Here is a 13,481-nt window from a genome sequence, read left to right on the forward strand (position 1 = left end):
AAATAAGTCATTAAAGGTTCAAGTGTGACCATTGTGATGTTTTATTGGAATACATATATTTTGGATATAAATGATGTCTTGAAGTTAATCATGAATGATATAAATGTTTTGGATACAAGTTGTAGTTGAATTGGGAAAAATTCTAAATTTTTTTAAAAGTGCAGATTTGGCACGCATAATGGTGCGTCACGCAGAAAGGGCCCGCAAGCGCAAAACAGAGTATTTTCAATCCCGAAGCTAGACTTGAATTTGGGGCATCAGGTATAGTTGTATGGCGCGCCGCGCAGTATACCTGTACCCGGTGACTGTGAATTTTAGAAAAAAAAAATTACGAGTTTAAGGACATTTCAGCCTGGAGAACAGCTGAGGACCTGGAATATCATATCCAAGTGCCTTCGAATCATGTGGCTCAAAACCTGGGAAAAAATGACGTGTCGGAGGTGGTGGTGATGGGGGTGGGGGTGATGGCGGGGGATGTTATGGTTTGAAATTCAAAATTGAGAGGAATTGCTAGGGGTACCAAATAGTTTGTAGCCTGAAAGTCCGGCAAAAAAAAGGCCAATCATCTTCCATTTTAAGATATTGTTTTTTTTAGAATGAAATCTAAGTTAGGTTTGGTTCTTCTTAGGGCACTCTCTTTACAGAGATAAAATCCGATCTTGAAAATATGAAAAAACAGGAAAATGTTCAATCCTAAAAATCCTAGGCAACACGCACCACACACGGACTATCAAGCACTATGTGTGGTGCGCATTGCGTGTTGCGGGATGCGACGATTTATGAGTGTAGCTAGTAAAACCAGCAACGATGCTCAGTGACACGCACGGACCTGCACGCATTTCGCGTGGTGCGTGGACAGGGAGCTATATGGTAATTACAAAATATTTAAGGGCATATCGTTAAACAATTTACGATATAGGGGCATTTTAAACAATTTTACATCTTTTAATGCTATTAAAATGAAGGTTTTTTTCTCGTTTATATAATTTGGTAAAGATGAATATTTTTACTCATATTTATGAATTATGAGGTTCAAATGGATTATCTAATGACAATTCTGCTTTTTTCGATCCCTTCAAATGTGCTAATAGTGTGTTCTAAACTTGAAAGCTCAGTAAGCCCACCAACAATTCATTTCGTGTACAAAGAAGTTGTTTATTTTACGGTTAAAGCCATAAATAGGTCATATACTTTTATTTTTGTCCCAATATAGGCTATATACTCCAAAAAATACCAATGTAGGCTATATACTTTCATAAAGTGTACTAATATGAACGGACACAACTTATTAACCGGTTAAACAACTAAACGATGGTGTAGCATCCTACGTGGAGAATGACGTTGGTGATACATCGGAATAAAACTGAAAGTATATAGCCTACATCGGAACAAAACTGAAAGTATATTGCCTACATCGGAACAAAACTGAAAATATATGACCTATTTGTAGCCATATAAAAATGCAAAAAAATATTAAATAATTAACTTTACCAGTTCAGCAGGTAACTTGTTAAATTTGTGTACATCGATACAACTTTTAAGAGTATATAACCTACATTGGTATTTTTTGAAGTATATAGCTTACATTGGAAAAAAAATAAAAGTATATAGCACTATTATTTACTTTAACCCTTTATTTTACCCTAACATCATATTCTCTCAAAAGCAATCGAATATGATTGACTTTTTACCATATAAAATCATGATAACTAATTTATCATCAAAAAATGACCCACAAGAAAAAGACTTTCATTTTAGCAAAGCAAATGAATTGAGACATTATTATGAATTGATTTTCAATCAAGTGATTTGATATGATTGCTATGTAAAGCGTAGTTGTACATGACATGATATATTTTATGTAATGTAGTAGCTTAATTTGATACGGAGTATAAAATTTGTGCTACATATTAGTATGTAATAGTAACTTTGTCATATGAAAAATAACTCGATTTGTTGTTAAGATATCACACACAAAGTTGTTAATATTGGGATCTTACTTTAGATTGTTTCACTTTGCAAGATCAAGATAGTAAAATATGATAATATCCTATTTAATTTTAATAGAAAGTTCATATGATAAACAATTGTAATTAACATTATTATCAATCAATTTAAAACTTTGTATCACACAGAACCACAATATTCATTCACGATGTTACGAATTAAAGAAAAAACATGCATAGTTTGTGGGCTCAACTTTCAACATAGTCCACGGGCCCATAGGGTTCAAATAGATTAGCCCATGGTCCATTTTTTCTCATAATATTCATGCCCATGTCTTTGCAAAGTTGATCATTGTACCAAATTTCTAAAGTACCAATTGAAGATCGATAATTGTATTCTTCACTTGATTGTTTCATATAATCATCCCATTTCGCGATATCTTTCTCCATCTCGTTGACACTCGGTACCTTAAACGCACCCTCTAAAAGTGCGGCCACCCATTTAGCCCTCATTTCCGATATGTAAATATTCGAAAGACTTTCAGAAAATCCAATGACTGCTAGTTGTGGTATTCGCGGATGAATACATTCCCTGATAAAATCATTAATTAATCGTATGGTTAACTTAAGTTGAAATATGCATATATCATGTTTACGACTAGTTTATATATTAACCTGTATAGAGGGACTCTAGGTGAACCTGCGATGAATTGACCAAATGTTGATGATTCGAAAATATTTTTGAGCTTTTCTTGACCTCTAAATCCGGTTGCAAATATAACAATGTCTGCTTCGATATTCATCTTGTCCTCAACCGTCGAAATTCCTTTTTCATAAAAGTTGTACCGTTGTGATTTCTGTAACTTGATGCTTCCTTTCTCGAGTTTTTGAAAAAAGTCGTCTGAATCAGGAATGTAACTGATCAAACACGAGCGCATGTCTTTTGAGATGCTATGTTGTGGCAACATATCGAACTTGGCTAGAGGAAGCGTCTTTTTTACATAGCTTTCGATTAGCTTCGACACTCCCCAACGCTGTATCACATTTGTTCATGAAATACATTTAACTTAGATTAATATGTATGGTGCGATATGTTTTTTTATTTCAGTTTCGTATATATTTTACCAGCACATTATTTTGATGTTTGGAGATTGGAACTCTCTTGTAAACTATATTTAACTAGAATCACAAAACTGATTTAACACTGTAAGTTTTTTACATAGTTTTCCTTTTTTTCCTATATTAAAAAAAAAAAAAAAAAAAAAAAAAAAAAAAAAAAAAACCCTATATGTGCTCTGTTTATATTTTAGTAACTTAAAATTAATAAAATTTCCTCTATAAATCCATGGTAACATCAGTTAGCTTATTTCCTTTTATCAGATTTGGCACTAACTCTACTCCCATAACTTTATGAACTACACATTCACCAAGTTAATATAAGAATTTTTCTAAATTCAGTATAGTCGAGTTTTCGTTAACGTGCATTATTGAATTGTACATTAATGACAGCCTTTATAGGCCATCGTTAGAAACTCACAATATAAACGTATATCAATATATTTTGAAATCAATGTATATTTTTGGATACTTACTAGAGGTGAAAGTAAGGTAGCCAAGAGACTAAGAAGAAAACCTTCTCCGGGCTTATGAACCAATAGTTGCGAGAACCGATTGAAGTAATAGTATGTCATCGGGTAGCCCCATGGAGCCCAATCGGGTAGCTTCCAATGATCACGTCTGTACAATATCGTAGTAGGAAGTTCTGACCCTGACAATTGACATAAAAAAAAAAATGTTATGACGATTCCTAACAGATTTTATTTCTGGAAAACTCATTATTTTCGTTGTTTTCGTTCGATAAAAAAAAGAAAGAAAAAAAGTGAGGCACCAGTAGTAACTTACCGTTAATCGCAGAGCACTCCCTTGCAATATCAAGTCCTGTTTTGCCAAACCCCACAACGACGACTTTCTTCCCTTTGACGAATTCTGAAGCTTTTTCGTGATCCATAGATGCGTATTTCATTGAATGAATGGCTTGGCCTTGGAATACATCGGGACCTTTTTCGGCAGCGAAATTAGGAATGTTTGGGACATCTTTGAATCTTCCCAAACAGAGAATCACAAAATCCAGTGTATATCTGTTGGTGATTTAGCATGAATTAAATTTAATAAGTAAAACAAGAACTTTGATCTAATACAAACATCCATGAGATTCTTTCACACTGAGATATGAAAAAAAAAAAAATAATGTCAGACATATTTGGGGACACTCACTTTTTTTATCCTCGCACTATTAGAAGAGTAAAAAGTTAAAATAGGTGTGTGAGGATTAAAAAAGTGTGTGTGAAAATCATCCCCCGATATATTTATTTATTTATTATTAATTATTAATTATTATTATTATTATTATTATTAACCTACACAATACTCATGGAGAATTTGGTCGTTTTACAAGGCCAAAACGACAACAGAAATACCCTCTTTTCACACTTGCTTTTCCATCATTTTCCCCCAACTATAAACACCTTACAAAAAATACCTCAAACTCTAGGGGGTTAAACCGTCAATCCTGTAAACTAAAAAAAAACTTCACCAACACCCTTCGACAGCCCGTATCTTCCTCCTCGCTCCGAGTTAAATTTCACCAATCACACCGTTAAACTCGAAATACTTTTATGAACAAAACGAAACTAGGTACGATCGAAACGGACACTTTTTAAAAAACACTAAACACAACGATAGCCCATATCTTCTCGCTCGCCGCAAGTGAAATTTTTTCGACAGCAGCGTCAGACTCGAAATAATTTTATCAACAAAACGAAAATAAGCACATTCGAAACGGACACTTTTTAAAAAACACTAAACACAACGATAGCCCGTATCTTTCTGCACGGCGCGAGTTAAATTTTTACGCCAGCACCGTTAGATTCGAAATACTTTTATCAACAAAATGTTGGTACAAATTTTGTCCATGTTTTTACTTCTGCTGCTTCTGGTAGTAATTAGTATATAGGTTAATTATTTTGAGGTGATTTTCAAAATCGCATCTAAGCTAAAAATCGTATTTAACACAGCCCTATGCCGTGTGCGTAAATATCACTACATAATTAGACCACGACCCACAACTAATCGACTACAAAATCAAATGCACCCGCAGCAACGCGCAGGCCATTCATTAACTAGTTTAACACTATACTAAAACGTCAACACTGTGAACAGGACCGGTGGCCTCACGTCATTTTCTTCTTCTTTTTTCCCCCTTTTTCCCAACTATACTAAATCGTAAACGACATGAGCAGTACTGGTTGGCTCACGTCAGTTTCGTCTTTTTCTTTTCCAAGATAAATATTAGGTTTTACACAACTTCAATTTGTTTATTTTGTTTTCTCTTTTTAGTCTGTAAAAAAACACCGGGCGCCCTACCTCTTATCATTGATAAGTACAAATAATAAAAACTTGAGGTATAAAAAAATCTTATTCCAAGATTGAAATTTACACATTAATAAACTATTAACAAACTCTAAGATGCTACTGGTAAATCTTTAAACAGCAGTTAAATCTAGATCTCACCTTTTAAATGAATATGAGCAGTACTGGTTGGCTCACGTCAGTTTTGTCTTTTTCTTTTCCAAGATAAATATTAGGTTTTATACTTCAATTTGTTTATTTTGTTTTCTCTTTTTAGTCTGTAAAAAAACACCGGGCACCCTACCTCTTACCATTGATAAGTACAAATAATAAAAACTTGAGGTATAAAAAAATCTTATTCCAAGATTGAAATTTACACATTAATAAACTATTAACAAACTCTAAGATCCTACTGGTAAATCTTTAGACAGAAGTTAAATCTAGATCTCACCTTTTAAATGAATATGAGCAGTACTGGTTGGCTCACGTCAGTTTTGTCTTTTTCTTTTCCAAGATAAATATTAGGTTTTATACTTCAATTTGTTTATTTTGTTTTCTCTTTTTAGTCTGTAAAAAAACACCTGGCGCCCTACTTCTTACCATTGATAAGTACAAATAATAAAACTTGAGGTATAAAAAAAATCTTATTCCAAGATTGAAATTTACACATTTATAAACTATTAACAAACTCTAAGATCCTACTGGTAAATTTTTAGACAGAAGTTAAATCTAGATCTCACCTTTTAAATGAATATTTTTAAGTATCTTTTATATATTGTCATGTACAGTCCCATTCAAATTGAGCACCTAGTTTAGAAAATAAAATTTTGATCGATCGAACTTTTTTCTCAATTCATTAATTCTTTTCTGATTGGTTAAATAACAAAATGAACACTTATAATGTGACAAACTATAATAATATGGACACTTTTCGACAAGTTAAAATAATAATACGGAAACTTTGAGACAGAGGAAGTACAACACATGTTCTTACGTAATATTTCAATATACAAGCATGATAACGCACATACCTTGGTGGTGGCAGTTCGTGTGTCCTCAACGTTAACATTCCATTTACCTTGAGTTGGAAACGTTTCACCCGTACCATTCCAAAGCAACCATTTATCCGAATCTGGTCCATCATAACTTATTCCCAAGACACGAGAATTCAACTTAATGTGTGGCATGAGATTAAAGTGAGTAGCATACGAGCGAAAGTAATCTAGCATTTGTTGTTGAGTAGGGAAGTGATCGGTAACAGAATCGGGCCATGGGAAATCAGAAAATTGATACAAAGCTTTAGGTGCTTGAAGCCTTGTGGTTTTAATGGTTTTAGCCCATACACCACCAATATCGGATTCAAAGTCGAAAACGATTGGATTAAAACCTTTCGAAAGACAATATTTACAAGCAAGTAGGCCACTTATTCCGGCACCGATGATGGCTACTTGCTTGTTATCCATTGTCAGGATTGTTCAATGGTTTAGATAGTGAGTTAGTCCTATTTATACTATGTTGTTTGTTATTTTATTCTTATAAAGAGATTTCAAATCTTATAGAGTTGTACCACGTTCAGCACAATGTGTATCTTTTTGATGATCATAGTTCAATATTTAATATAGATTTAGTTATATTATAGAAGATTACATGTGTCTAATAAGGATTTGTTATGGTTTAATAAATGGTTAATAGTCAATGATATACTTTAAGTGAGATTGATAATATAATGAGTTGTCATGTATGGGCACTTTATGGGCTCCAATGTCTTTTTACTTTCTTTATATGGAAAAAGAATAATTTTATCACTAAGTTTTATTATAAAATGATTTTCAAGATTGTCAACTATCTCATGTTTAACACGGATCTCAATATTTTTGTAAAAAAAAAAAAAAAAAAAAAAAAAAAGATCTCAATATTTTTGTAAAAAAAAAAAAACCAAAGAAAAAAAAAAATGCTTTTTATTAGTTTTTGAACATTAAAAGTTTCTTCGGATAGAGCAATTGAAAAAACTCATTATTTTGAAAGTTAATAATTTACGTTGTTTAATATCTTTACAAGATTGACACCTAAATATCCCCTAGCATGGACTAGATTCGACAAATTAAGTAATGATCAAGTGTTTGGCGTTGCTCACTAACAATATATTAGGGGGTGTTTGGATGAGCGGTTTGAAAAATGATTATGCGTTTTAAATAATTGTAATCATATAATCTGCTGTAACAAAACGTGATTTTGAACAATAGTGTTTGGATTGGATTATGTTGTTTGATATCGTAATAATCAGATAATTAATATTTTTAGTGTTTGGGAAAATCAGATTATTTGATAACTTAACGTGTAAAATTACCAAAAGGACATTCATTTGAAGTAATAATTTAGTATATAAACTGAATATTTTTTTTTATACATTTTCATGACTTTTAACAAACTATTATCAAATACGTAGTATAGCTTAAATAAATTAACATTAACATATTATATAAGGTATAAACTATATTATTGTGGTCGGCGTTACTATAATTGAAGACATTTTGAATTTTTAATTAACACACATTAGGGTATTTACCTTATACACTAATAATCACCCAGATTTTGTGTTCTATTTTAAGAATTGTAGTTTTAAAAAAAACGACGTCGTCCCTTCTTTCTTATTTATCCTTATTTATATAATCCCTTATTGTTTAATTTATCTAATCCCATTGTGTATCATCTACCTAACTCACACGGACTTTTACCATCCTTTTCTACCGCTCCTTTTTGGCCATTCATGTCTAACGATTCATGTCTCCTCGACTGTTAGTAGTAATAATAAATTACCAGGTTTCTTAACCCTTTTTTCATCTGTTAATCGTTGTGGGTATTCAGGTTTGGGTGAAATTTAGGGTTTTAATCTCCATCACCATCGTGATTGTTATTATGACCATCGTAATTGATATCTCTGTCGTTTGATTCGATCACCGGTACCTCTTCCCGTTAACTTTTCATTGTTGATGATTAGTAGCTAATTGTTAATCTATTGCATCGTGATTGTTATTATGACAACCGTACCTGCTATCTATGCCATACGCTTCGATCGTTGGTACCTATTCCTGTACACTTTTTTACGTTAATGATTAGTAGATAAAATCTAATCGATTGCATATTTGATTGTTTGATTTTTTTATCTAAAAAAAAAAACTCGATTGGAACTTAGGTTATGTGGTTTTACATTGAAAATACGTTAGATTATCATTATTGTATTTTCAATTTTTACAAACTTTTGTTTCCTGGTTTTTACCTTGGTGTATTTGGTTGTTTGGGTTGTGGGTAACGTTGGTCGTCTTTTAAAAGTTGTTTTTATACATGAATATGTCGGATTGATCTGTTACTAAATGTGAAAAATTGCTGCTATCTACTTTAAATCAAGTTATGTTAGTCAATTTGAAAATTCTTGGTAATTTATTTTGATGCTGATATTCTTTTAGTTGCTTATGACCTTTTTATTGTGTACGATAATGCAGTGGGTCAGTTTGTTCTATAGACTGATTCTCAAGCTATGGTGGTATTAGCTATGCTGCTACATGATTGAAACATATAAGAATTATATGATTAGTCGAGATAAGAAACACTCTTATTCGGGTTGCATTTGTATCACCAACTATGTTGATGTTGTTTACAGCTCCCAATAGTAATTGATGACATTCATACATAATTTTTTAAAAGGGTGCTATGATGATGAATATGAGGAGTTTGGTCAAGCAATGAGAAACAATGTGTTTGTGTTGGCGGGGCAACCTATAGATTGCAGCCATTGCAACCCATGTTCTCTTGCTTGATTTTCTTTACATCTAAGCCTAAAAAAATGTCGCCTTATGCTTTAAAAAATGGGTTCCTATCTTTATTTTATATACTAAAAGTCACACGAATTTATGTCATTTTTGGTTGTACAATTGTATTGTTGCAGCCAACCCATCCAGTTTGACTAATGTCTAACGACATGGTAGTGGCTATGTTGCTAAATGATTGAAACAAAAAAAAGTATACGCTTATCTAACATAATTAAGCAGCACTATTATTTGGCTTACATTTGTATCACAACATGCTCTTTACAATTCCCTATAAAAATAATGACATTCATAGGCAATGTTAAAAAAATGGGCCGTGATGATGAATATGTGGGAGTAGGATCAAGCAATGAGAACAAATGGCTTTGTATCTTAGCGGGGCAATCTATAGATTATAGATTGCAGCCATGGCGACCCCTGTTTTCTTGCTTAATTTTGTATACGTATCTGAGCCTTAATTCTCTTTACCATCATCTTACGAATTCCTGGTGCGCTTTCCGTTAATTGTGGCATCAGGTTTAATGAAAACTTACTTTTAGATTTTGTTTTTTTTTTTGCTGTATCTAATTTACAGTTACTATGTAAGTTGCTTATCTTTGCTGTTTAAAACGACGTCAATTCTGGTGAGTTTTACTTCAAAAGATGATTATGAAAAGGTTCGTTCCCGTTTTATCTTTTATTAAATGATGCTTTTAGATACACGATCCTCTCTAATTTATTTCTTTTCGTACTTCAACTGGTCCTAATTTGATAGCCATGTGACCCAACTCGGCTGTTGTTCACGAACATGGTGGTGATACTCTTGCTAGGTGGTAGTTGTGTGACTTATGCCTATAATGGACAATCTATCAACATTTGCAACTTCCATTTGTGCAAGTAATTTTTTTATTCCTTTTTTCTTCTATAAGTATATTGTAGATATGTTATTCAATGTTGATGTTTAAGAAGTTTGTTTTGTTGCAGCAGCATCTGTTGTTAGTTGAGAGTGTTATAATCGATTTTACATTTGAGTTTTGTTAGAAGTGCTAATGATTTTTAGTGTTTACGTAGATAATGCATTTTGTTTTTGTCGATGTAAGTAGTTTATACACATGGATGTTGACTAAGGCTTCAAAATTTTGTCAACGTCTTTATAGAGAGAGTTGTAGCTGACATATGTATTGTTTTCAGGTTGTTGGAGGTTGCAGTTGTTTATTGTCTTTGATACTGTTCTCTGCTTAATGATTTGTATGATGGTGATGGTTAAGTCTTCTTTTTCATCTCTTTATTACTTATGCCAGACCAAAACAATTAGCGTGTTGGTTTTTAATCTTCTTATATATATATAATTTATAACTGTCTCATATAGTTTATTAATCTAAGTTGAAATTTTTTTTTTTTTTTTTTTTTTTTTTTTTTGAATAACTATGTCTTTGGTATAGTATACTCCCATGCTACTATAGATGCACAAACCGGATAAAAAACCGGATTCGGACAAAAAAAAACCGGATTTTTTTGTCCGGATTTTTCGGAACCGGTTCCGGTTCTCGGCGTCGGATTTTTTTCGGATTTTTTTCCCGAACCGGTTCTTTTTCGGATCTCGATCGGATTTTTTCGGATTTTTCTTGGACTAGGATTCGATTTTGCGAATTATATTTTTACCGGTTCTATTTTTTTAACGTTTGACAACAATAATATAATCGGTATAAAGAAAAGTTATAATGCTCAACTGCTTAACACAATAGATAATATAAATAACAATATTCGAACAATACAATTATATAAATAACACTTTTATTCGAACGATACAATAATAAAAATAAAAACACTTTTATTCGAACAATACAATTATAATTAATACATTTCGAGCTTCGGCATGGCCATCACTCAATAATGTATTAAGACTAAAGTATATCGAGCTTCGGCATGGCCATCACCCGTTATACTTTAGTCGTCAAATGACCCAAATGTGTTATCTTGTTGAGCGCGTTGAGGATGGTGCCTTCGATCGTAGTCTTCAAAAGCGGGGTCATCAACTAGAGAAAGGTAAGCTTGTTGGTAACCCGATACATTCATTTCGGTTTGGTCCATATCAAACGGTTCATAGTCACCTTCATCCACTTCGTTTAGTTCATTGTCGGAATTCTCTTCGGTTGTTGTAGGTGATAATCCCGCTAAATTTTCTTCAAACTCTATACATTCTTCAATGTCGTTATATAACGGACCTTCTAATGAAGTTTGATCTTGTATCCTATCTACCCCATCCAAATAATCTTTCAAACATACACATACTTTCACAGCTTGGGGGGTAAGTCTTGACCTTCTTTCCGATATAATTCGACCACTCAAAGAAAAGGCCGATTCGGAAGCTACGGTTGAAGCTTGAACGGTAAATAAGTCACGAGCCATAATGCTTAATATTGGATATGTGTCTTGTTTTGTTTCCCACCATTTTAAAATGTCAAGGTTGTTAAATTGTTCTTCACTCCTGTTTAGTGCAAAGTTTGCCATCTTATAATTTCCCAACTCGCTTGTGGGTGCCGATGTTCGTGCGCGTTTGGAAGCGTCTTCACGTACCAAGTTAAAAAGACTTATTTTGAGGTCTCGGCTCCTTCGAGAAGATGATCCGGGTTGGTCAACAATTGGGTTTGATTGTCGACCATATTTTGTTGCATAAATACCAAACATATTCTCAAAAACATCATTAAAAGCGTGTACTTGGTTCAAAAGGTAGTTGGGTTCGGCATCAAAAACACCATGCACACAATCAAAGTTGGTATATATTGTTGTCATCAATCGTTCAACCCCATTAAAATTTAATCGTGGGTCAAGTGCGGCCGCACATAAAAATACCTTCGGTATCTCTCCAAAATATTTTTTTAGTTTTTTTCTTATATGAAAAATCGCTTGTCTAAAAATAACATTATTTGAGTTCGCAAATTCGCATATTTTTTCCGTCATTATATAAAATTGTTCTAAAACTAGTACGCTAGTTGGGTAATAAACACCCGATAACATTGTTGATGCCTCTTTAAAAACTTGTAAAAAACTTGTTAATGATTCCAAGTCATCCCATTCGTCGTCACTAATTGGTTCGAAAAATCCCTTTCTAAGTAGTTTTCTATTAAAAGCGATTAACGTTTCTTTTTGACGTAAAATATTTTCGAACATTAAACAAGTAGAATTCCATCTTGTATTATTATCAAAATAAGGACCTAACCAAGTGCCATGACAATCTTTAACAAAAGCCTTATAGTTATGATGTCGTGCGTTGCTCGTACGATAAATCGTTACTAATAATCTTCTAAATTTTTCTTTTAATGAAGAACAAAAAGTTAAACAATCTTGAACTCCCAAGTTTATAATATGAGCAACACAACGTGTATGAATAAATGCACCATTTAAAATCGGTCTAAGTGCAATTTTTAACTCACTCATGGCCGCATCATTATTAGATGCATTATCTAGCGAAATTGTAAAAACTTTATCGATTAAATTATATTCTTCTAAAGTGTCTTGTAACGCTTTTTTTATATTATTACCGTTATGTGGATAACCAAATATTTTAAAATCGATAACACGTTTCATTAAAAGCCACGAATCGGGATTAAACCAATGAGCGGTAACGGCTAAATAAGAATTTGCCGTTCCATGTGGTGCGCTCCAAAAATCACAAGTTATAGAAACCCTATGTTTATATGTTCGAAAACCTTCAATTATTTCAGTTTTAGCTTTTTTCCATAATTTAAAGGCGTCACGTCTTAAGGTAGAACGACTTACATTGCTATATCGCGGTTGTAGTCGATTCCGAATTAGCTCCGTAAGCCTTGGATTGTCGAAGTGGTTGAAAGGAAGCGCTTGTTGAATGACAAACCTTGACAAATCTTGCCGAAGAGCTTCGACATCGTATTCAAAAATCGAACCATCGGCCCGCATTGTTTGTTGTCTCGGGTCTTGCCTTGCACTACAACTTTTGTCAAGATGTTTTCTTAACGTTGTATTACCCGAAACACCCATGAACTTCATACATTGTGTACAACGAGCTTTTTCCGCACCATCCTTCATTACACACAACTCGAATTTGGACCAAACGTCCCCTTTTCGCTTTGTTTCTTTTTTGTAATCAATATCGGCCGTAGTGTAGCCTTGTGAAGATGTTCCAACGGAAGCGGAACCGGAAACGGAAGCTTGTGAATTATCCATTATGGGATAATTAGACTAGAGATTAGAGAATATTTAGTGATTTAGAAATAAATATGAGAATGTTTGTTGGTGCATTTTCAACCAAGGCATTACCATGTATTTATAATGGACTTTGTGGGGT

The 13,481-nt window shown here is 33.1% G+C and overlaps 1 protein-coding gene across 1 annotated transcript; it reads right to left on the bottom strand.

The window, feature by feature from the left end:
- Nucleotides 1-2,056: 2,056 nt before the first annotated feature.
- LOC139847335 (probable flavin-containing monooxygenase 1) lies at nucleotides 2,057-6,892 on the bottom strand. Its single transcript, XM_071837003.1, has 5 exons — nucleotides 6,378-6,892; nucleotides 3,849-4,084; nucleotides 3,539-3,714; nucleotides 2,622-2,980; nucleotides 2,057-2,538 (listed from the first exon to the last, which is right to left on the bottom strand). Exons 1-5 carry the CDS (start codon nucleotides 6,815-6,817, stop codon nucleotides 2,196-2,198), a joined length of 1,554 nt encoding a protein of 517 aa, XP_071693104.1. The 5' UTR covers nucleotides 6,818-6,892; the 3' UTR covers nucleotides 2,057-2,195.
- Nucleotides 6,893-13,481: the final 6,589 nt, after the last annotated feature.

This window comes from Rutidosis leptorrhynchoides, chromosome 5, assembly GCF_046630445.1.
Source record: "Rutidosis leptorrhynchoides isolate AG116_Rl617_1_P2 chromosome 5, CSIRO_AGI_Rlap_v1, whole genome shotgun sequence".
Taxonomy (NCBI): Eukaryota; Viridiplantae; Streptophyta; class Magnoliopsida; order Asterales; family Asteraceae; genus Rutidosis; species Rutidosis leptorrhynchoides.

Coding starts and splice junctions, on each gene's coding strand:
- LOC139847335 (XM_071837003.1), bottom strand. CDS start 6,817: ATGGATAACAAGCAAGTAGCCATCATCGGTGCCGGAATAAGTGGCCTA. Junction 4,085..6,377: donor GCCACCACCAAGGTATGTGC/GTTATCATGCTT, acceptor AATCACCAACAG/ATATACACTGGATTTTGTGA. Junction 2,539..2,621: donor CCTAGAGTCCCTCTATACAG/GTTAATATATAA, acceptor TGATTTTATCAG/GGAATGTATTCATCCGCGAA.